The sequence below is a fragment of the Oncorhynchus kisutch genome, linkage group LG19 (genome assembly GCF_002021735.2).
Source record: "Oncorhynchus kisutch isolate 150728-3 linkage group LG19, Okis_V2, whole genome shotgun sequence".
Classification (NCBI taxonomy): Eukaryota; Metazoa; Chordata; class Actinopteri; order Salmoniformes; family Salmonidae; genus Oncorhynchus; species Oncorhynchus kisutch.
In genome coordinates this window covers 50,133,526-50,156,173 of record NC_034192.2, presented here as the reverse complement: position 1 = coordinate 50,156,173, position 22,648 = coordinate 50,133,526, and the positions used below count along the sequence as shown (strand labels likewise).

General features: G+C 45.7%; 1 protein-coding gene across 3 annotated transcripts in view; it reads left to right on the top strand.

The window, feature by feature from the left end:
- Window positions 1-22,648, top strand: part of LOC109864935 (protocadherin-1) — a 372,821-nt gene that overhangs the window by 292,459 nt on the left and 57,714 nt on the right. The window contains exon 5 of one of the 3 annotated variants that reach the window (XM_031797892.1): window positions 1,646-3,804. The exons of the other annotated variants lie outside the window; for them this stretch is intronic. Coding sequence (XP_031653752.1) covers window positions 1,646-1,701 — 56 coding nt within the window. The 3' untranslated portion in view covers window positions 1,702-3,804. Of the gene's footprint in view, window positions 1-1,645; window positions 3,805-22,648 lie in introns of those variants that run through there. 3 annotated transcript variants of the gene reach the window in all.

Below are 22,648 nucleotides of genomic sequence, written 5' to 3'. Positions count from 1 at the left end.
ATTCGGTCTGACTGGTTAAGGTAAGGGTTAAGTTTAGGCATTTGGTCTGACCTGTTAAGGTAAGGGTTAAGTTTAGGCATTCGGTCTGACTGGTTAAGGTAAGGGTTAAGTTTAGGCATTTGGTCTGACCTGTTAAGGTAAGGGTTAAGTTTAGGCATTCGGTCTGACTGGTTAAGGTAAGGGTTAAGTTTAGGCATTTGGTCTGACCTGTTAAGGTAAGGGTTAAGTTTAGGCATTCGGTCTGACTGGTTAAGGTAAGGGTTAAGTTTAGGCATTTGGTCTGACCTGTTAAGGTAAGGGTTAAGTTTAGGCATTCGGTCTGACTGGTTAAGGTAAGGGTTAAGTTTAGGCATTCGGTCTGACTGGTTAAGGTAAGGGTTACGTTTTGGGATAAAGTTCAAACATAAAAAATATATAATGAGTGATCATTTGAGCTGGAGCATGCGGTTTAAATACTTCCTCTATCGCCATCCACAACACCAAGCTGCCAGCATACAAAATGGTAATAGGTGATCAAGTTGTCCCTGGTGGATGGTATTGAAGGCATCTCCATACGTCTGACCTCGCTGGTGTGAGGATGTGTGTTTGCATGTGAACTGGGTTCCTTAGCCTACCTAGAATTAAATTGTGGCGTCTCGCCCACACAATCACAAACACATGCAAACACCCTAACAGTGCTGTAGCTGACCTAAATATAACCAGATTAAGAAGTGCAGAGTTACAAAGAGATACTACCCCTGTACACTTTCACTCTATCATGTTGATATTACTTGAAAATGACTAATTTCAACAATTAATCAGCGTACATATTTGCCCAACTGGTCAAGGTACACATGCAGTTGAACACACACACACAACATTAGTCCACCGATTTGTGCCTGCAGTATTTACGCAGCCATGACTTACTCTCTGGATAGGTCCATTGGTCTGCGATTAGAGAAAGTGTCAGAAGCATTGGTCTCACATAAGTGCATCCTGAGGACAAGCTATCTGGACCAATTACATAGAGAATGAGTGGGGGTCTTTGTCTTCTTTGAGGGTTTGAATCACTCCAATTTAACCACGCCACCCGAGCCCCACTTAAATGGAAAGGCCATCTTCACAAATGGGTTATTCCCAGAAAGCATGTGGTTTTGAATGTTGATCACCGTAATCTTTCTATTGATGCAAGGTTAAGTGGTCTCCCGTTGTTGTCATTTATACTCACTACTATTCTAGATCTTTGAATGAAGTTGGGTTATGGGCAAAATGTCAGTACTGGGATTCATATTAACCAGCACCAGTCATTTTGAGCATATTGCATTATTTAGGTATTAGTTTTGTGTTATTGCCAGACATACTGTAAGGCTTAATGATCGTTATAGGGCATGCATAGTATCGTGGTAACATTAAACTGAAACAATTCATAAAGAATGTAAAGTATTGTAAGTAGATCTTTTTTGACGCGTAAATTGGTTAACTTAAACCGTTTTTCGTATCTGAATTCTGTTTTAAGTAGCATACTTTTTTGTTTATAAGTAAGTGCATTTCTTTTTATTCATTTCTCAAATTTTTTTTCAATGAATTCTCACATTTTTGAGAAATTTTGCATGGAATGTGATGCGTTCCATTATGTGAGTGGTAAGACGTATCTGTCCTCTTATAGGTGCAGTATCGGGCGCTGATCAAGAGATGGGGGCCAGCCAAAAAAGACTGCCTTAAGACACAATATTTTTTTCTTCAAATTTTCAAAAAGATTGAGTGCACTCGCTTTTTCTCTGCTGCAGTTCAAAGGATCTTTTCCTTTCCATCATTTGCCTGTGGTCGTGAACTGCTTTTATCGCTTGATGTCTGTCAAATAGAAACTTGGTACAAGTCTCCTTTGTGGAGTAACGAAAGAAGGAGAAAAACTCTGACAAAAGTTATTGATAACTCCAAATAAAAACTGGAACTTTTGTCTTTTTGGAGGACAAGACTGGCAGTTGAGTCATCCTCCCTAAGATTTCCCTTCTCTTCTTTTTTAAATATTTTTGGAGCGGAACTCATACTCTGTGGATACTGCGGCCTTCTTCATACGGATCAATATCTAATGGATCCATTACGTTATAACTGGATTATTTTTTGGGCTGTCTTTTTGCGGTCACTGTGCTATCTCCTTCTTTGTCTTATTTGGACTGGTTCCACTACATGTGTTGGGGGGTGGGGTGGGGGCAACCCATCCTACCAGCCCCACTCCTCTCTGCCCCGTCAATCTTACCCCTGGTGACTGTCCGTCTGTTCATCATCTGTGATTGACAGTCAGAGTAATCAGGACAGGGTTTGGCAGGTAGGTCCCATCCCTCTTATCTTCTCCTGGCTGGCTAACCCCTCCCCTTCCCTGACCCCCTCCTAAAACCTACTCCCATAAGCAGATAGAGAGGGACAGATTGCTTTGGATCAGCCAATAAGGTTAGTTAACACCTGACAGTGAACACCTGACAGACTCTCAGTCTCAGTCACCTTCCCTTCTATCAGTCCTGCTTTGAGTTTCTATCTGTCCCTCCTATCCTTCCTATCCCTCCGCCTCTTTAGCTCCCTCTTCTCCTCTCCTCTCCTTCCACTCCTCCTCTCCTCCCACTCCTCATCACCTCCCCCTCCTCCTCACCTCCCCCTCTCCTCTCCATCCTCCTCTCCTCCCCCTCCTCCTCACCTCCCCCTCCTTTTCTCCTCTCCGTCCTCCTGTAATCGCTCACCTCCTCTCCTCCTCACCTCCTCTCCTCCTCTCCTTCCCCTCCTCCTCCTCCTCTCCTTTCCCTCCTCCTCTAATCCCCCTCCTCCTCACCTCCCCTCTTCCTCCTCTCCCTCTAATCTCCTTCCTCCTCACCTCCCTTCCTTCCCCACCTCCCTCTCCTTCCCTTCTCCTCTCCCTCCTCCTCTTATTGCCCTTCTCCTCTCCTCCTCACCTCTCCCTCCTCCTCTAATCCCCCTCGTCCACCCTCCTCACCTCCTGTGAAACATTATAATCTCAAAGAGGAGGAGACACATTTCAACCAAATCAACTCCCTTTTTTTCTAGTTTCTTTCTGCCAAGTCTCTCCTCTCAAAGCACCTCTCCTAAGTGAGAAGCGGTGAAAGTGAAAATTGTTTTGAAATGAGAACATTATTGTGACTGAGACCTTGGTCGGGCTGGTAGACTGCATTCACACACCCAAATGGAGAGCAGCTCCATAATGGGGAAAAAATGTATAAAATCCTAAATTCAGTAATTAGATTCTCTGGCTATACCGAAACTCACTTGCACAGACACAGTGGGCCAGTGCAGCTTTATCTAACATGCTGACACCAGTCCTTCTGTTCCATTAGACAGAACCAGCTCATGTAATCATGAAATAAAACATATACAGACAGAAAGTCAACTGAAGGAAAGTCAACTGGTTCAAAAGAATAATCCTACATGGAAAGCAGCTTCTTAGTTCTCCATGTTGCACCTCTTTCGACCAGAAATGTGTATTTATGTAACTATTGTAAACAGTATTTATTATAGTATATGGTGTGTTTATGGGACATGGGGTGATGGTGTAAAGACACATATTCATTAATATCTGATGATTTTCCAGTTTTTTGAATAGTTGATGGTCGAGTAATGCAATGACAATAACTGTAGTGGGAGCATCTAGCAGAACCTAGTCTCTTGTGTCTGTATGATAACTGCTGCTAGAGTCTGGTCAGTCCCTGTGAGTCTGGGCAGTCCATGTGGTGAGTCTGTGGGCAGTCCGTATGAAGTACAGTACCTGTGAATGTACTTTGTATTCAGATACTTTTATTATAATAAAGTAAAACGTCTGTCCTTGTTTCTGTTTTGTGTAATCTTGGGTGGCTAGTACCTCAGGATCAGGTCTTTACGTAGACAGGCTGAATGTGCTTGTGTAGTATTAGGTTACTCTATGAACTCTTCTATACAACCATAATCATGAACATGATCAATGGAGGAAGCAGTGGGATGATATTGGTAAGGATGATGTTTAGAAAGCTGACATGACTTGCTCAGAACCCTGGGACTGAACACCTCCCTCTGCAACTGGATCCTGGACTTTCTGATTGGCCATCCCTAGGTGGTGAGGGTAGGTAACAACACATCTACCACGCTGACCGTCAATATGGGGGCCCCTCAGGGGCGTGTGCTTAGTCCCCTCCTATACCGCCTGTTCACCCACAACTGTCTGGCCATGCACAATTCCAACACCATCATCAAGTTTGCTCTGATTTGGACTCAGTTCCTCTGTGTCCAAATCACCAATTACTTAACATGTTCCTCTTACACCAGCACAGTCAGGAGGTTGATAATATTTGTCATGGCCAATAAGATCAAGTTCAACAGCTACGCCATTGAGAGAATCTTCACTGGCTGCATCACTGCTTGGTATGACAACTGCACCGCATCGGAAGGCTCTACATAGGGTGGTGCAGATGTCCCAGTACATCACTGGGGCCGAGCTCCCTGCCATCCAGGACCTCTATACCAGGTGGTATGCATACTGACACACACACACACACACACACACAAATACTCTCTTTATTATCTATCCTGATTGCCTAGCCAATTTTACCCCTACCTACATGTGCATAGGTGACCCAAAACCTGGATTCTTTCCTATGTAGCAGAATGTGAAATAGTGTTTTTTACATTGAATAACATAAAGACTCCGAGCTAGAACATATCATACACCACAGATGAGGAACAATGGGAAAGTAATTCTGCTTTGAAAGTTGATCAACTTAACCCCATTTGAATGTTTTGGTACAGCTACTGGAGAGCTCTTATTTGTCTACACTCATTCATCAATATTCTCACACTCTTAAGTCTTAGCCCCACCCATCTCTTTAAGGATCCACATGGGATGAGGCCATGTGCTAAACAGAGTGAGTAAGATAGTAAACAACCAAAGATTGCAAGTGTAAAAGTGGTAAAAGTAGTAGCATACCATAAGGAAAAACTCCAGGTAAAAATAGACTTTATCTAGTCCTTGGCCTATATCCTAATCTGACTTTGGTGCAGGTCATGTTGTTCTTCACGTTACTATCTCTGGTAAACACACACTATATCAAATCTAAGTTTATTTGTCACATGCAGAAGGTGTAAACGTACAGTGAAATAGTAGCAATATCAAAAACAGAAAGTGTCCAGATGAAAATGTTTAATAAATACTTTATAATTATTAGATCCCAGACACACTTGTCTAAATTGATGGGTCATGTGAAAGAAATGCTATAACCACCCCCCAGCCACATCTAGCTAAGTGGATGGGTCACTATTGTCTAGACATGTTCATGAAATGCAATAGATGGCCGTAATCACCCTCAGACACACCTGGCTAACTTGATGGGTAATGTAATCATCTGGCGAAGTGGAGTCTTTTGTTAAGACAATGAACCGGCATAATCCCAATTCATTCTACTACCATTAAAAACGGATTGTCACAGCTGTAGTATGAATCTGCATGTAGCTAAAGCTAACCAACTAGGTTAAATGTTAGCTTACTAGCTAACATTAGGCTATAACTAGCAATGCAAATAGATTTCTGATACAAATCATATTACTACACAGATCATACACGTAACGTTAGCTAGCGAGCCAGCAAGCTAATGTTCACTAGCTAGCGAACAGTACAATTTAACTTACATACTGTACGCGTAGCTTCCGTAAATGAGTCACATATTAGCTATTACTTCAACTACCTCGCACCCCAGCACCTTGACTCGGTACCGGTACTCCTTGTATATAAAGTTATTTATTGTGTTACTATGGTCTATTTTTACTTGCAAATGTTCTTACTTTTTAACTGTGCATTGTTGGGAAAGGCCTTGTAAGTAAGCATTTCACAGTGAAGTCTACACCTGTTGTATATGTAACATGTGACAAATAGAATTTGATTTGATTTTGATGACATGATGTGTGTGTGTGTGTGTGTGTGTGTGTGTGTGTGTGTGTGTGTGTGTGTGTGTGTGTGTGTGTGTGTGTGTGTGTGTGTGTGTGTGTGTGTGTGTGGGTGTGTGTGTGTGTGTGTGTACATTCCCTTGAGACTCACCTAAAAGCCAACACTGTTGCACCACTGCATATAATAGGTACAGGTAGGACAAGAACTGAACTGGTGAGCCTGTCCAACTCTGTTTGGTTGAACTTGGGCAGTAACAGGAGTTAAGTGGATCAACACAGTCTATAATGAAAGGCCAGGCAGAAGTGTGCTGGGTCCCTCTCATTACAGCCATGGGTGATGACCAGCTCAATCTAGTGTACTGGTGGGTGGCTAAGTGCTCTGGTTAGAGCCTGTCACACACACAAACACAGACCCACACACACACTGACCTAGCGCCACACTAGGGCTACAGTTCTGCTCTATCTCTAACAATGGTACATTCTATGTTGTAATGATGGACAATAGGTACACACTGACCAAGGCCATTCTGTTGGGTTAAACTGTACACTTCTATTTGTTTTGTTAGTTATAGTAATATACTAACATAGGCCCTATTCAGCGCTACTTCAGTACATACTCTCCTTTTTGCATTCAGGACATTATAACTCAATGACTGAACAATATGTATGAATACATTTTCACTAAAATGTTCTGACCTTTCTCTGCAGTTTACCTTTGAGACAATTCTGTCCATATAACTTTGCTATTATATTCATTTTAACACACACTCCCCCATTAGCAACACCGCAGTCCAAATCAGTCAAACTCATTCTCAGGTTTGAGTTTCCCAAAATATTTGCATGTAAAGTAGTGCTTTATTTCTCTTGACGAACCAGGTCTACACCACTCGTATAAAACTTTATTTAACATGTTGCTCCTTCACGCACACGGTTGACCATTAACATACATTTACACCTTCACGCACACGGTTGACCATTAACATACATTTACACCTTCACGCACACGGTTGACCATTAACATACATTTACACCTTCACGCACACGGTTGACCATTAACATACATTTACACCTTCACGCACACGGTTGACCATCGACATACATTTACACCTTCACGCACACGGTTGACCATCGACATACATTTACACCTTCACGCACACGGTTGACCATTAACATACATTTACACCTTCACGCACACGGTTGACCATCGACATACATTTACACCTTCACGCACACGGTTGACCATCGACATACATTTACACCTTCACGCACACGGTTGACCATCGACATACATTTACACCTTCACGCACACGGTTGACCATCGACATACATTTACACCTTCACGCACACGGTTGACCATCGACATACATTTACACCTTCACGCACACGGTTGACCATCGACATACATTTACACCTTCACGCACACGGTTGACCATCGACATACATTTACACCTTCAAGCACACGGTTGACCATCGACATACATTTACACCTTCAAGCACAGAAGATTGACCATTAACATACATTTTACAATTGTTACTTTCTCATGTAAATGTCTTATTTGCTATGTTAGGCAGGGGAAACTACTGAGCGATTTGCATATATCCATATCTAGAGTGTCCAAGGATTCATTGATATTGACATTTCTATTGAGGTGGAAAAAAGCAGCATACAATTATTTTCTCCACTCTGCATTTCACATTTCATTTAGCCCCAAATAACATGTCTTCAATGACAGTCTCCAACTCAGCGCTGGAGGGGGTTGAGGGGGTTGCGGGCAGTGGAGAAAAGGGGGTGTGGGGTTGGAGGTAGGCGAGGGGGTTGGAGGCTGTGGAGGGGGTTGGTAGGGGTCTGGGCTGGGGGTGTGCTGTTTGAGGAAGTGGAGGGGGAGGGAGGTCGTGGGAGGAGGCTGTGGAGGGAAGGGGGTGTGAGGTTGGAGGTAGGGGAGGGGGTTGGAGGCTATGGAGGGAAGGGGGTGTGGGGTTGGTGGTGGGGTTGTGAAAACCACAGTGACACACAGATACTGCATCTCCATTTTCACTTTCTAATTCTGGCATTGGGCGGATGATGGCGATGACAAGATGAAAGACGTGTTTTTTCTGTCCCTTTTCTTCCTCTGTTTTTCACACACACCTCTGAGGTTGTTGTTTTACCTCTGTGATTTAGGAGGAGAAGAGAAAGGTGTGTGTGTGTGTACAGTATTTATCATCCTGGGACCCAACAATTCATTTTTGTCCACTCTAATGGACATTGGTTTTAAGTCTATATCTATACACTGTTCTAAGACCTGTTGTACCTTTGAGGACATTCTGGGTTTTTCAGTGATAACACGTGTGGGCTGTTCTTATTTCTTATTTTTATTTATTGTGGGTTTTGTTCTACCTAATGTTATTCATTAGTACTACTGATATTGATGCCTACTTTACTTCATTCTATAGTACTACTGATATTGATATCTACTTTACTTTATGTTATAGTACTGCTGATATTGATCACAGATTTGACGAGACAGCCAATAGGGAGGTGAGAGACCTGGCAGTGTGGTGCCTGAACAAGAACCTTTCCCTTAATGTGATCAAGACAAAGGAGATGATTGTGGACTACAGGACCGAGCACGCCCCATTCTCATCGACGGGGCTGTAGTGGAGCAGGTTGAGAGCTTCAAATTCCTTGGTGTCCACATCACCAACAAACTAACATGGTCCAAGCACACCAGTCATGAAGAGGGCACGACAAAATCTATTCCCCCTCAGAAGACTGAAAAGATTTGGAATGGGTCCTCAGCTCCTCAAAAGGTTCTACAGCTGCACCATCGAGAGCATTGGTTGCATCACTGCCTGGTTTGGCAACTGCTCGGCCTCCGACCGCAAGGCACTACAGAGGGTAGTGCGTACGGCCCAGTTACTTCACTGGGGCCAAGATTCCTGCCATCCAGGACCTCTATACCGGGCTGTGTCTGAGGAAAACCCTACAAATTTTCAAAGACTCCAGGCACCCTAGTCATAAACTGCTCTCTCTGCTACCACACGACAAGTGGTACCAGAGCGCCAAGTCTAGGTCCAAGAGATTTCTAAACAGCTTCTACCCCCATGCCATAACACTCCTGAATATCTAATCAGATGGCTACCCAGACTATTTGCAAAGCCCCCCCCTCTTTTACGCTGATGCTACTCTCTGTTATTATCTATGCATAGTCACTTTAATAAGTCTACCTACATGTACACATCACCTCAATTACCTCGAACTAATCAGTATCACATTGACTCTGTACCGGTACCCCCTGTATACAGTCTCAATATTATTATTTTACTGCTGTTCTTTAAATACTTGCTCCTTTAATTTATTATTCTTATTTGTATTTTTTAAACTACATTGTTGGTTAAGGGCTGGTAAGTAAGCATTTCACTGTAAGGTCTACCTGTTGTATTCGGAGCATTTGACTAATACAATTTGATTTGATTTCATATTTACATCATGGTACAGTACTAGTGATATTGATATCTACTTTATGGTATAGTACTACTGATATTGATCACTGCATTTTGTTAATAAAGAACTTTTAAGAAAGGCATTCACTGTACTTATGCCTGGGACTGTCACGGCTTTCTTCCTGGGAAGGAGAGGCGGACCAAAACGCAGCGTGGTTATAGTTCATGGTTCTTTAATAAGAGACACTAAACATGAACACAACTACAAAACAACTACAAAACAAGAAACGTGAAAACCGAAAAGAGTCCCGTGTGGCACAAACACTGACACAGGAAACAATCACCCACAAAATACCCAAAGAATATGGCTGCCTAAATATGGCTCCCAATCAGAGACAACGATAAACACCTGCCTCTGATTGAGAAACAATCCAGGCAACCATAGACTTACCTAGACACCTAAAAGAACACAACCCCATAAATCTACAAAAAACCCTAGACAAGACAACACACATAAATCACCCATATCACACCCTGGCCTAACCAAAATAATAAAGAAAACAAAGATAACTAAGGTCAGGGCGTGACAGTGACATTACAACATACAACTTTCAAAGCTTCACCGAGGTAACTTTCTCTTCCTTGTTTTTCAAAATGGCTGCCAAACACAATTAGCAAAATTGTATAATTATAATTTTTGTGAGTTTGATATTTACATTTCTTCTAGTAAGTAAATATCTCAGGAATAGTTTGGTGAGTCTTCAGAACAGTGCAATGATTTGTTCATGCTAAATAAGCAGGTAGTTTAGTGTTGGACTAGTAACCGAAAGGTTGCTGGATCACAATCCCCAAGCTGACAAGGTAAAAATCTGTCGTTCTGCCCCAGAACAAGGTAGTTACCCCACAGTTTCCCTGGTAGGCCATCATTGTAAATACGAATTGGTTCTTAACTGACTTGTTAAATAATAGTTAAAAAATATGTGATATTTTTCAGACCCAAAACTTTTTATCCTAAACTTTTTTTTTTGTTGCTTGGGTCTCAGGAGTGTGTGTATGATGTTGTGTTATGTTGTATGTCCCCTGTCTGTTTATGTCTTAATTACATTTTTACTCATGGGCTTAATTATCGGCATGATAAACAACACCGTCGGTCGGGGCTGCCAAATGCCCTCTTTCCTTCTTTCCAACTCCCTTGCTCTATATTCTACTACATAACCACACACCAGTGGTGGAAAAAGTACCAAGTGTGTCATACTTGAGTAAAAGTAAAGATACCTTAATAGAAAATGACTCAAGTAAAAGTGAGTCACTCAGTAAAATACAACTTGAGTAAAGGTCTAAAAGTATTTGGTTTTAAATATACTTACTTATCAAAAGTAAAAGTCTAAATATTTTCAAATCGCTTATATTAAGCTTGTTCTTTATTTTAATTTATGGATAGCCAGGGGCACACCAACGCTCAGACATAATTTACAAACAAAGCAAGTGTCTTTAGTGAGTCCGCCAGATCAGAGGCAGGTTTTCTTGATAACTGTGTAAATTCCTGTCCTGCTAAACATTCAAAATGTAATGAGTACTTTTGGGTGTCAGGGAAAATGTAAAAGTAAAAAGTACATTTATTTTCTTTAGGATTCTAGTGAAGTAAAAGCAAAAGTTGTCAAAAATATAAATAGTAAAGCACAGATTCCCCCAAAGAACTACTTAAGTAGTACTTTACGTTTTTTAAAACTTATGTCCTTTACACCACTGAAAATACCTCCCCAAGCCACTGATCACTCGCACACACACACACACGCACGCATGCACACACACACACCCGCACGCACGCACGCACACACGCACGCACACACACACACACACACACACACACACACACACACACACACACACACACACACACACACACACACACACACACACACACACACACACACACACACACACACACACATTCTGATTGACTGGGCCTGGCTCCCCAGTGAGTTGGCCTGGCTCCCAAATGGGTGGACCTATGCTCTCCCAGGCCCACCCATTGCTGTGCCTGTTCATGTGAAATCCATAGAATAGTACCTAATTAATTTATTTCAATTGATTGATTTCCTTATATGAACTGTAACTCAGCAAAATCTTTGAAATTATTGCATGATGTGTTTATATTTTTGTTCATTGTAGTAGGCTAATGTTATCTAGCTTGCATGGCACAGTATTGCCCATAAAAGGAAGTTAAGCTACTGAGCAAGTATTTTAGCCAGGTGGCTAGGACAAAAATAAAAGTGTGTACTGTATGACAGAGTCAAAGACACACACACACACACACACACACACACACACACACACACACACACACACACACACACACACACACACACACACACACACACACACACACACACACACACACACACACACACACACATTGGACTAAATAGTTGTTGGTATCTTGAAGTTGTCACTGCATTAGACTAAGAATAGGTGATTTGATGATGTTGAAATGGTGCTGGAATAGTGGAGGCAGCTCATGTTTTCTTTGCAACGTGCAGTAATTCTCTGTGTTTCTAAATGAATAGTTGTTTAGTAGTCCTAAAATGTTGGAAACATTACCTTGCTTGACCCTGCTCTATGTCATGTAACTTGTAACTGTTGTTCCATGCAATATGCTTTGTGGACTTCCCCGGACAGAGGTTGCTCTCCGGATTTGTGGAATTTGTTCCCCCACTTTGTCTTCTTATTGTCTCGGCCTCAGGCCTATACATCACGGTGTCAAGGCATATGAACTAACAGGTTATAGTGCAAGCAATGCAACAATCACAACACATAGGTTGTAATATGGCTTTTTATATTTTTTTGGCCTGGCTTCCCCAGTGATTTTACCCACGCACTGCTACAACTACACACACACACACACACACACACACACACACACACACACACACACACACACACACACACACACACACACACACACACACACACACACACACACACACACACACATATATACACACACACACACACACACACACACACACACACACACACACACACACACACACACACACACACACACACACACACACACACACACACACACACACACACACACACAAACAAGCTGGTCGCAGGCCAGACCCAAAAACTGATTAGCAGTGGGATTCTGGGAGCTGAAGGGGGCTGGGGCCATGTTTTTTTATTAACACCCACAAACACATTTAGAGTCTGGTGTGTGTGTGTGTGTGTGTGAGTGTGTGTGTGTGTGTGTGTGTGTACACTTGTGTGCATTTGCAGTGATTGTCTATGTGTGTCAGTCTGTCTGTCTTATTGTCACGCCTCATGAATTGGATTAACACTAGAACCGCCTGACCTTTCTGCCTAAAAGTACCCGTGAGAGAAGTTTGCCGGATGTCTCCTTTAACATATGCATCAGATGCATATCAACCCACACGGTGCCACAAACATAAGCACCAACGCTTGATAAAAAGTGCCTAAACTATTATAAAGGATTAGTTGCATGAAGAAATATTTGTGGAAATATATATATAAAAAATAAAAAAAACATCAATAGTTATTTGTTTAGATAGAGTCAAGTATATATTTGGAATAGTTCTACAAAGTTCGAGAACAAACATAGGCCTGTAGCCTATTTTAACTTCCCTAATAATAAAAACATTACAGTGGAATCCATTTCATCAACTTTATTTGTAGATTCGATTAGTAATAGCGTTATAGTAATTCATTAAGTCCAGTTCAGCTTCTTTTGACATTGTAGAAACCAAAAGGATCTAAAGAATATAACCAGCCAGGTGACAGGTGAAATTGTTTGCTGTATTCCTAAACAAAAGCACCAGTGCAGGAACAATTGTGAAGGATGAATTGCATAAAGAAATAGTATATTTTAATTTCATTATGTTACTAGTTAGGCAGAGCAATGCTGCCAGTCAAGGGGTCATGTGCTTAATGCATGGAAATATGCATGGAAATAGAGCTGCACCTCTTGAATTATGAGAGCTATTTGACAAAGGTAAGTGTAGTACAAACTGCAGAATATGCTCTTTCAGATACTATATCGAAATCATAATGTTTTACTAGCATGTGACTCTGAAGGAGGATTTGATAAAGTGATGATCCTTTCCCTGCATCTGTCAATTACAAGATGCATCCATCTTTTCATGTACAATTTGACAAAATGTACAAACTGATAGGCCTAATATTGTCACTCATCAGATTATTGTGAATGTAATATTGTCTATGGGCCAACTCTTATTATGTGTGAAATTAGTTGAGGTGTAGTTTAGGTGTGTTTTTGATGGACCGGCTGTGCAGACTGAATGGCGTTGTTTGTTTCCCCTCTCATCAACATGGATAGAGTGAAAGATATGTTTTGCATGACTCTTTTCTCTCTCCAATTTCAATCTTGTCTCATCGCTGCAACTCCCCAATGGGTTCGGGAGGCGAAGGCTGAGTCATGCGTCCTCTGAAACATAACCCGCCAAACCGCGCTTCTTAACACACGCCTGCTTAAGCCGGAAGCCAGCCGCACCAATGTGTCAGAGTAAACACAGTTCACCTGACGACCGAGGTCAGCCTGCAGGCGCCCGGCCCGCCACAAGGAGTCGCTAGAGCGCAGTGAGCCAAGTAAAGCCCCCCAACCCCCCCGGCCAAACCGTCTCCTAACCCTGGCCAATTGTGTGCCACGCTTTGGGACTCCGATCACGGTCGGTTGTGATATGGCTGGGAACAAACCAGGGTCTGTAGTGACGCCTCTAGTACTGCGATGCACTCGTGAGCCCCAATGCATTATACTAAAAGTCTACTGCAACACATAGCATGTTTTCATTTTCCTTACAATACATTTGATTAGTGATAGAGTTACAGTAAATAAAACAGTCCTGTAACAGTTTATTTTTACGAAGTAAAATGTAAAATAGAATGGTATCAACCCCCAATGCGCGCGGTCAAGGTATTTGCTGTTGATCAATAGGCAGAACACAGACTCCTCATTACACTATTGTCTTTCTAAATTAAATCAACCTCTTCACCCTCTTTATCATTCAGTTAGGTCTAATTTAAATGAAATTGTGAGGTAAGGTGCACAACTATCCCCCATTCATCCATTTGTCATTCATTCAGTGAGGAGAGAGAGACGCGTTAGCGCCTGACTGGCTACCGACATCCTACAGCACATTGTCTTGGCTGGTTCAATTGGGAATAGATGTGAGAATCGTTTTGGGCAAAAAGGTTCAGAATACTTTTCTGTTTGTGATTTCAAAAGTCTGACAAATGAGCAGTGTAAAATACAAAACACTTAGGAAAAGTCGGTGAAGGAGCAGGACATTTTTTAGGGCAGATTTTTTACATTTACAAAATCAAACGTCAGTGGCCGTTGGCCTATGGCGGTTCAAGTGTTAAGACTGAAGTACCACTGTTAAGCCATGGTTCTCTCTCTCTCTCTCTCTCTCTCTCTCTCTCTCTCTCTCTCTCTCTCTCTCTCTCTCTCTCTCTCTCTCTCCCTTCATACTAACACTTCCCAGGAGCTGCTAGAAGGACAGATATGTTGTGTTTGTCTGTATTGTCAATGAACAATAGCAGTGCTCCAAAGCTGGTTTGACTCCCTCAAATCCATTTTGACGCACCAGCTGCTACATCAAGGCCAATGGACCTGAAGCACAGCTGTACTGTTCTCACACTCATTCTCTCTCTCTTTCTCCTTTTCTCTCTCTGCTCTCACACAGTGATTTGTGCTAATTTTGCCTCGGTTTCGTACCATGTGACTTCCCCAGCACCTCTGATTATTGCCTACTTAAAGTATTGCCGGGACTGCCATGTAAAGCGTGTCCCTGTGTATGTCGACCTCTAGAGTATATACGTAGGTTTATGTATGCCTGAGTACGTGGGTCTCTATACGTCTCTGTTAGTAACAGGTAGTACGCCTAGTTGCCTCTTGCCATCTGTCAGAGTTCACCAACAGACTGCAGTATGGTAGGCTGCAACTGAGACGCACACACACTACACACACGTGTCGGAGGAAACACCATCCACCTGACAACCGAGGTCAGCCTGCAGGAGCATGGCCCGCCACAAGGAGTTGGTAGATGAGCCAAGTAAAGCGCCCCCTGGCCAAACCCTCCCCTAAATTATGCCAATTGTGTGCAGGCCAATGGGACTGCCGATCACTGACTGTTGTGATACAGCCGGGAACTAAGCAGGGTCTGTAGTGTGCCCGCTCGCACACACACCCACACACACAGTATCACACTGTAGTATATCCATCAGACCTTACTGTATATTTCCAGCAGTGACATCACATTGCACTTCCTATTTCACCTCTGTAGGCCCTGAATGGAAGGCCCCCCGCCTCATGCCCTTAATTAGGTGGCTAAGGACATGATTTGTAATAAAAAAAGCTGCTCCCAAATCCCATTAGCGGGGTGTTTAGTGTGTTGTGTGCCCGCTTCTTCTCAGTCCACACAAGCTGGCATGCCTCTCGCAGTAAGTCCTGGGCAAACAGAGGGTTCTCATTAAAGCCCCGTGCTCAGCTGCCAGCGCGCCCTGGCACTGCCAACTCTGTGGTGCACGGAGCTCCAGGATAATCCACTCCCCTCTGCACCCCCCATACCGCCCCACCCTCATACCCCTGCCCTCCACCTTCCTCCCTGTGCCCCCACTGGAAGATCATCTGCAGGAGAGATATGGAAAGGAGAGGGTGAGGATGGAAGAAGAAGAAAGGGGGTTGGAATCAGGGAGAGGTAAAGGTTACAAGGCATTGGATGGATGGTGGAAAAGTAGAGGAATGGCAGGCAAGAGGAAAGAAGGGGGAGATGAGGGAAAGGCAAGAGGGAGGGAGGGAGCAAGAGTTGGAGGGTGGAGGGAAGTGACAGGCGGGTTTACACATGAGCACATAACATTCACCGGCAACCTGGCTGCCCTGTGGTGGATATATCTTGGAAGACAAGGATAAGAGGGATGACAAGGGAAAGATGGAGAGAGAGGGGGAGAGTGGAGGGAGAGAGGGAGAGAGTGGAGGGAGGGTTTGAGGGGGAGAGTGGAGGGAGGGAGGTTGAGTGTGTGTGCTGGGTAATCCTCTCTTATTAGAAGGCTCCATCACAGCCCATTGTTTACTGTAAGGATTAGCGTCTGTTTGTCTCCCCTGCCGTGTTTTTGTTTTAGACCAGGCGTGGGTCAGAGAGGGGAGTACATTAGCGGTGGGGCTCCAGCGAGGACGCTCTGAGACAGGGTACAGTGACTCGCCAGGGGCCCTCTGAGCTGGAGCTCTGTTAGCATTTAGCGTGGTGCTGAATACTCAATGAGGACGGGAGCGCGTCCCAGACCCCAGGTTGACTGGCTCCTCTCCCCTCAATTAACCTTTTGCCTCGCCACTCACGCTTCACAGGGCTTTTCAGGCTTTATAGGGCTTTTTAGGGCTTCACAGGGCCAGGCCTGGACGTGATCAGAACACCGCAGCACACACACTGATAGCACATATACACTTTGATCACACACACGTCAAACATTCACACGTTTTACACATAGATAACACATGCGTGCACCAGCAGTGACACACAAACACACACACACAGACGGACGGACTCACACTCACACACACTGATATAACCAACAACAATAACCAACAATGACGAGTCAGCCTATAGGGAGGAGGTAAGTGTGAGCATATATATCACATGGACCAACAACACCAGCACTCTTGTATAGAGGGTGCAACAGCATCTCTACTTCCTAAGGCGGCTGAAGAAATACAGCATCCCACCCCGGGTCCTCCCAATACTACCGCTGCACCATCGAGAGCACTGGTTGCGTCTTGTCCTGGGATGGGAATTGCTCTGTCCACAACCGCAAGGCCCCCAGCAGGTGGTAAAGGCAGCCCAGAACATCACTGGGATCGTGCTCCTGCCCATCTAGGACATCTACTAGAAAATGTGCCTGAGGAACACCCTGTCACGTCCTGACCTTAGTTCCTTTTGTATGTCGCTATTTTAGTTTGGTCAGGGCGTGAGTTGGGGTGGGCATTCTATGTTTTTGTTTTATGTTTTGTATTTCTGGTTTTGACCTGGTATGGTTCCCAATCAGAGGCAGCTGTCAATCGTTGTCTCTGATTGAGAACCATTCTTAGGCAGCCTGTTTTCCCACTATGGGTTGTGGGTAGTTGTTTGTGTTTCTGCACCTGACAGGACTGTTTCGTTTTAGTTCATTCTCTTTGTTTTGGTTTCAGTTTAAATAAAAATAACATGAACACTTACCATTGGTCCGATCCTTCATACTCCTCGTCAGAAGAGGAGGAAAACCATCACAGAACTACCCACCACCAATGGACCAAGCAGTGTGGTAACCAGGAGCAGAGGGTTCTAGACTCCTGGACTTAGGAGGAGATACTGGAAGGCAAGGGACCCTGGGCACAGGCTTGGGAATATCACCGCCTCAAGGAAGAACTGGAGGCAGCGAAAGCTGAGCGGTGGCGATATGAGGGAAGGCAGCACAACAGGCACGAGAGGCAGCCCCCGACCAAAGAAAATTGGGGGGTGGCACACGGAGAGATTGGCGGAGTCAGCGATAGACCTGAGCCAACTTCCCGTGCTCACCGGAAGAAGCTCAGTACTGGTCAGGCACCGTGTTATGCGGTCAAGCGCACGGTGTCGCCAGTATGCGCTCATAGCCCGGTGCACTATAGGCCAGCCCTCCCCGCAAGTGCCAGGGCCTATTGTGCAAGCACAGCGTGTTTGGTCTCCGGTATGCCATTTCGGACCAAGGTATCCTGCACCGGCTCTGCGTGCTGTGTCTCCAGGGCGCTGAGCGGGTGCAGTGCGCCCTATACCTGCGCTCCAACCGTGCCGGGCGAAGGTGGGTATTGAGCCTAAGGGAGAGGTGCGAGTGGTATGCACCAGATCTCCAGTGCTCACCCACAGCCCTGTTCAACCTGTGCCTGCACTCTGGAGGGTCCGGGCTAAAGTGGTCATCCAGCCTGGAGGAGTGGTGCCAAGGCTGCGCACCAGAGCTCCAGTGCTCCCCCACAGCCCGGTCCATCTGGTGCCTCCTCCACACACCAGGCCTCCTGTAGGTCTCCCCAGCCTGATGGGTCCTGTAGCAGCCCCACGCACCAGGCTGTCTCTCAGTCTCCTCCCTCCAGGTTCTCCCATTTGTCCTGCGCTGTCAGAGTCTCCGGCCTGCCCGGTGCTTACAGAGTCTCCCTCCTGTCCGGAACAGTCAGAGCCACCCGTCAGTCAGGAGCTGCCAGAGCCGCCCGTCAGTCAGGAGCTGCCAGAGCCGCCCGTCAGTCAGGAGCTGCCAGAGCCGCCCGTCAGTCAGGAGCTGCCAGAGCCGCCCGTCAGTCAGGAGCTGCCAGAGCCACCCATCAGTCAGGCGCTGCCAGAGCCGCCCGTCAGTCAGGAGCTGCCAGAGCCGTCCGTCAGTCAGGAGCTGCCAGAACCGTCCGTCGGTCAGGAGCTGCCAGAGCCGCCCATCAGTCAGGAGCTGCCAGAACCGCCCGTCTGTCCGGAGTTGCCAGAGCCGCCCGTCTGTCCGGAGCTGCCAGAGCCGCCCGTCAGTCAGGAGCTGCCAGAACCGCCCGTCAGTCAGGAGCTGCCAGAACCGCCCGTCTGTCCGGAGCTGCCAGAGCCGCCCGTCTGTCAGGAGCTGCCAGAGCCGCCCGTCAGTCAGGAGCTGCCAGAACCGCCTGTCAGTCAGGAGCTGCCAAAGCCGCCCGTCAGTCAGGAGCTGCCAGATTCACACTTCACTCCGGCACTGCCCGGCGCTCCCGCCTGTCCGGCGCTGCCGGAATCTCCCGCCGGTCCAAAGGCGCCACTTAAGTGGGCCAAGACTATGGTGGAGTGGGGTCCACGCGCCACCGCGGTCAGATGCCCACCCAGACCCTCCCCTATGGGTTTAGGTTTTGCGGCCGGAGCCCGCACCTTTGGGGGGAGGGGGTACTGTCACGTCCTGACCTTATTTCCTTTTGTATGTCGCTATTTTAGTTTGGTCAGGGTGTGAGTTGGGGTGGGCATTCTATGTTTTTGTTCTGTGTTTTGTATTTCTGCTTTTGGCCTGGTATGTGTCCCAATCAGAAGCAGCTGTCAATCGTTGTCTCTGATTGAGAACCATACTTTGGCAGCCTGTTTTCCCACTATGGGTTGTGGGTAGCTGTTTTCTGTTTTGTGTTTCTGCATCTGACAGGACTGTTTCGTTTACGTTCATTCTCTTTGTTATGTTGTTTTATGTTCAGTTTAAATAAAAATTAACATGAACACCTACCACGCTGCACATTGGTCTGATTCCTTCATACTCCTCGTCAGAAGAGGAGGAAAACCGTTACAGACCCGCCGCATCATCAAGGACACCACACCCATCCACGAGTTGTTCTCTCCGTTACCGTTGGGCTGATGGTATCGGAGCATGAGGTCTGAGTCTGGTACCAACAAGCCATCAGACTGCTGAACACTTGAACTGGACTGATCACCTGCAGTGACTCTCTGCACCTTAGCACACATGCACTCACACACATACACACACACGGACACACACACACACATGCTGCTACCAGACTCTTATTATGATTGCTAAATACTGCACAATTGAAAAACTTGCCCCCTGTATTATACGTATGCTAAAATGTTTATTCTATTTTACTGAGCCATTTACTTTATGTTCATATTCTTATATTTTATTATTTCTTTTTGTTGTTGCATTGTCAAGAAGAAACCTGGCAGTAAACATTTATTTAGAAGGTGTAAACCATGTGTGTTTCATACTACTAATAAAACATGAAACTTGAAACACAAACGTACACACAAACACACATGCCTGCTGTGGACATTGCACTTCAGATTCCAGTCACACACTCTCAATACATTCACACACAACTGTACATGGATCAGTGGTGAAAGTGGTTCTTATAATGCCGGGCACAGACACACAGCAGTGGTGATGGTGCTTGTTATGCAGGGAACACACAGAGACCAGCAGAGGTGATGGTGCTTGTTATGCAGGGAACACACAGAGACCAGCAGAGGTGATGGTGCTTGTTATGCAGGGAACACACAGAGACCAGCAGTGGTGATGGTGCTTGTTATGCAGGGAACACACAGAGACCAGCAGAGGTGATGGTGCTTGTTATGCAGGGAACGCACAGAGACCAGCAGTGGTGATGGTGCTTGTTATGCAGGGAACACACAGAGACCAGCAGAGGTGATGGTGCTTGTTATGCAGGGAACACACAGAGACCAGCAGTGGTGATGGTGCTTGTTATGCAGGGAACACACAGAGACCAGCAGTGGTGATGGTGCTTGTTATGCAGGGAACACACAGACACACAGCAGAGGTGATGGTGCTTGTTATGCAGGGAACACACCGAGACCAGCAGAGGTGATGGTGCTTGTTATGCAGGGAACACACAGAGACCAGCAGAGGGGATGGTGCTTGTTATGCAGGGAACACACAGAGACCAGCATTGGATGTGATGCTTGTAAAGTTCCACACTCACACACCAAGACGCACTCACACTGCAGTGGCCTGAGTTCTTAGCAGGCAGTACACACACACACACACACACACACACACACAGAGAGAGAGAGAGAATACGGAAAAAACTCATATCTCCTTTCGATGAGCTCCAAATGTATGATCCGTTTCCCTGAATTGCATTGTGAAAGCCTAACACTGTAGTATCGTTTAAAAAAATGAATTAGCTAGTCATCTTGGCAGTAGAACAAGCTTTCAAATGATGCCCACCTGACCCAGATTGTGAGTTATACTGTACTGTATTTGTATTGGGTAAACGGCACCATTAATTATGTGATTGCGGCGATGGAAGGTTGTGTTCCAAACAAAACAACTACAAGTGTAAGGTGTGTGGTGACCGGGTTACAGCTCTGTTAGTGACGGGGTTACAGGGGTGTTAGTGACGGGGTTACAGCGCTGTTAGTGACGGGGTTACAGGGGTGTTAGTGACGGGGTTACAGGGGTGTTAGTGACGGGGTTACAGGGCTGTTAGTGACGGGGTTACAGGGGTGTTAGTGACGGGGTTGCAGAGGTGTTAGTGACTGGGTTACAGGGGTGGTTAGTGACGGGGTTACAGGGGTGTTAGTGACGGGGTTACAGGTGTGTTAGTGACTGGGTTACAGGGGTGTTAGTGACGAGGTTACAGGGCTGTTAGTGACGAGGTTACAGGGCTGTTAGTGACAGGGTTACAGGGGTGTTGGTGACTGGGTTACAGGGCTGTTAGTGACTGGGTTACAGCTCTGTTAGTGACGGGGTTACAGGGGTGTTAGTGACTGGGTTACAGCTCTGTTAGTGACGGGGTTACAGGGGTGTTAGTGACGGGGTTACAGCTCTGTTAGTGACGGGGTTACAGGGGTGTTAGTGACGGGGTTACAGGGGTGTTAGTGACTGGGTTACAGCTCTGTTAGTGATGGGGTTACAGGGGTGTTAGTGACGGGGTTACAGCTCTGTTAGTGATGGGGTTACAGGGGTGTTAGTGACGGGGTTACAGGGCTGTTAGTGACGGGGTTACAGGGGTGTTAGTGACGGGGTTACAGAGGTGTTAGTGACTGGGTTACAGGGGTGGTTAGTGACGGGGTTACAGGGGTGTTAGTGACGGGGTTACAGGGGTGTTAGTGACTGGGTTACAGGGGTGTTAGTGACTGGGTTACAGGGGTGTTAGTGACTGGGTTACAGGGGTGTTAGTGACGGGGTTACAGGGGTGTTAGTGACTGGGTTACAGCGCTGTTAGTGACTGGGTTACAGCTCTGTTAGTGACAGGGTTACAGGTGTGTTAGTGACTAGGTTACAGGGGTGTTAGTGACGAGGTTACAGGGCTGTTAGTGACGAGGTTACAGGGCTGTTAGTGACGAGGTTACAGGGCTGTTAGTGACGAGGTTACAGGGGTGTTAGTGACGGGGTTACAGGGGTGTTAGTGACAGGGTTACAGGGGTGTTGGTGACTGGGTTACAGGGCTGTTAGTGACTGGGTTACAGCTCTGTTAGTGACGGGGTTACAGGGGTGTTAGTGACTGGGTTACAGGGGTGTTAGTGACTCGGTTACAGGGGTGTTAGTGACGGGGTTACAGGGCTGTTAGGGATGGGGATACAGGGGTGTCAGTGACTGGGTTACAGGGCTGTCAGTGACGGGGTTACAGGGCTGTTAGTGACGAGGTTACAGGGGTGTTCGTGACGGGGTTACAGGGGTGTTAGCAACTGGGTTACAGGGGTATTAGTGACGGGGTTACAGGGCTGTTAGTGATGGGGTTACAGGGGTGTTAGTGACTGGGTTACAGGGGTGTTAGTGACGAGGTTACAGGGGTGTTAGTGACTGGGTTACAGGGGTGTTAGCG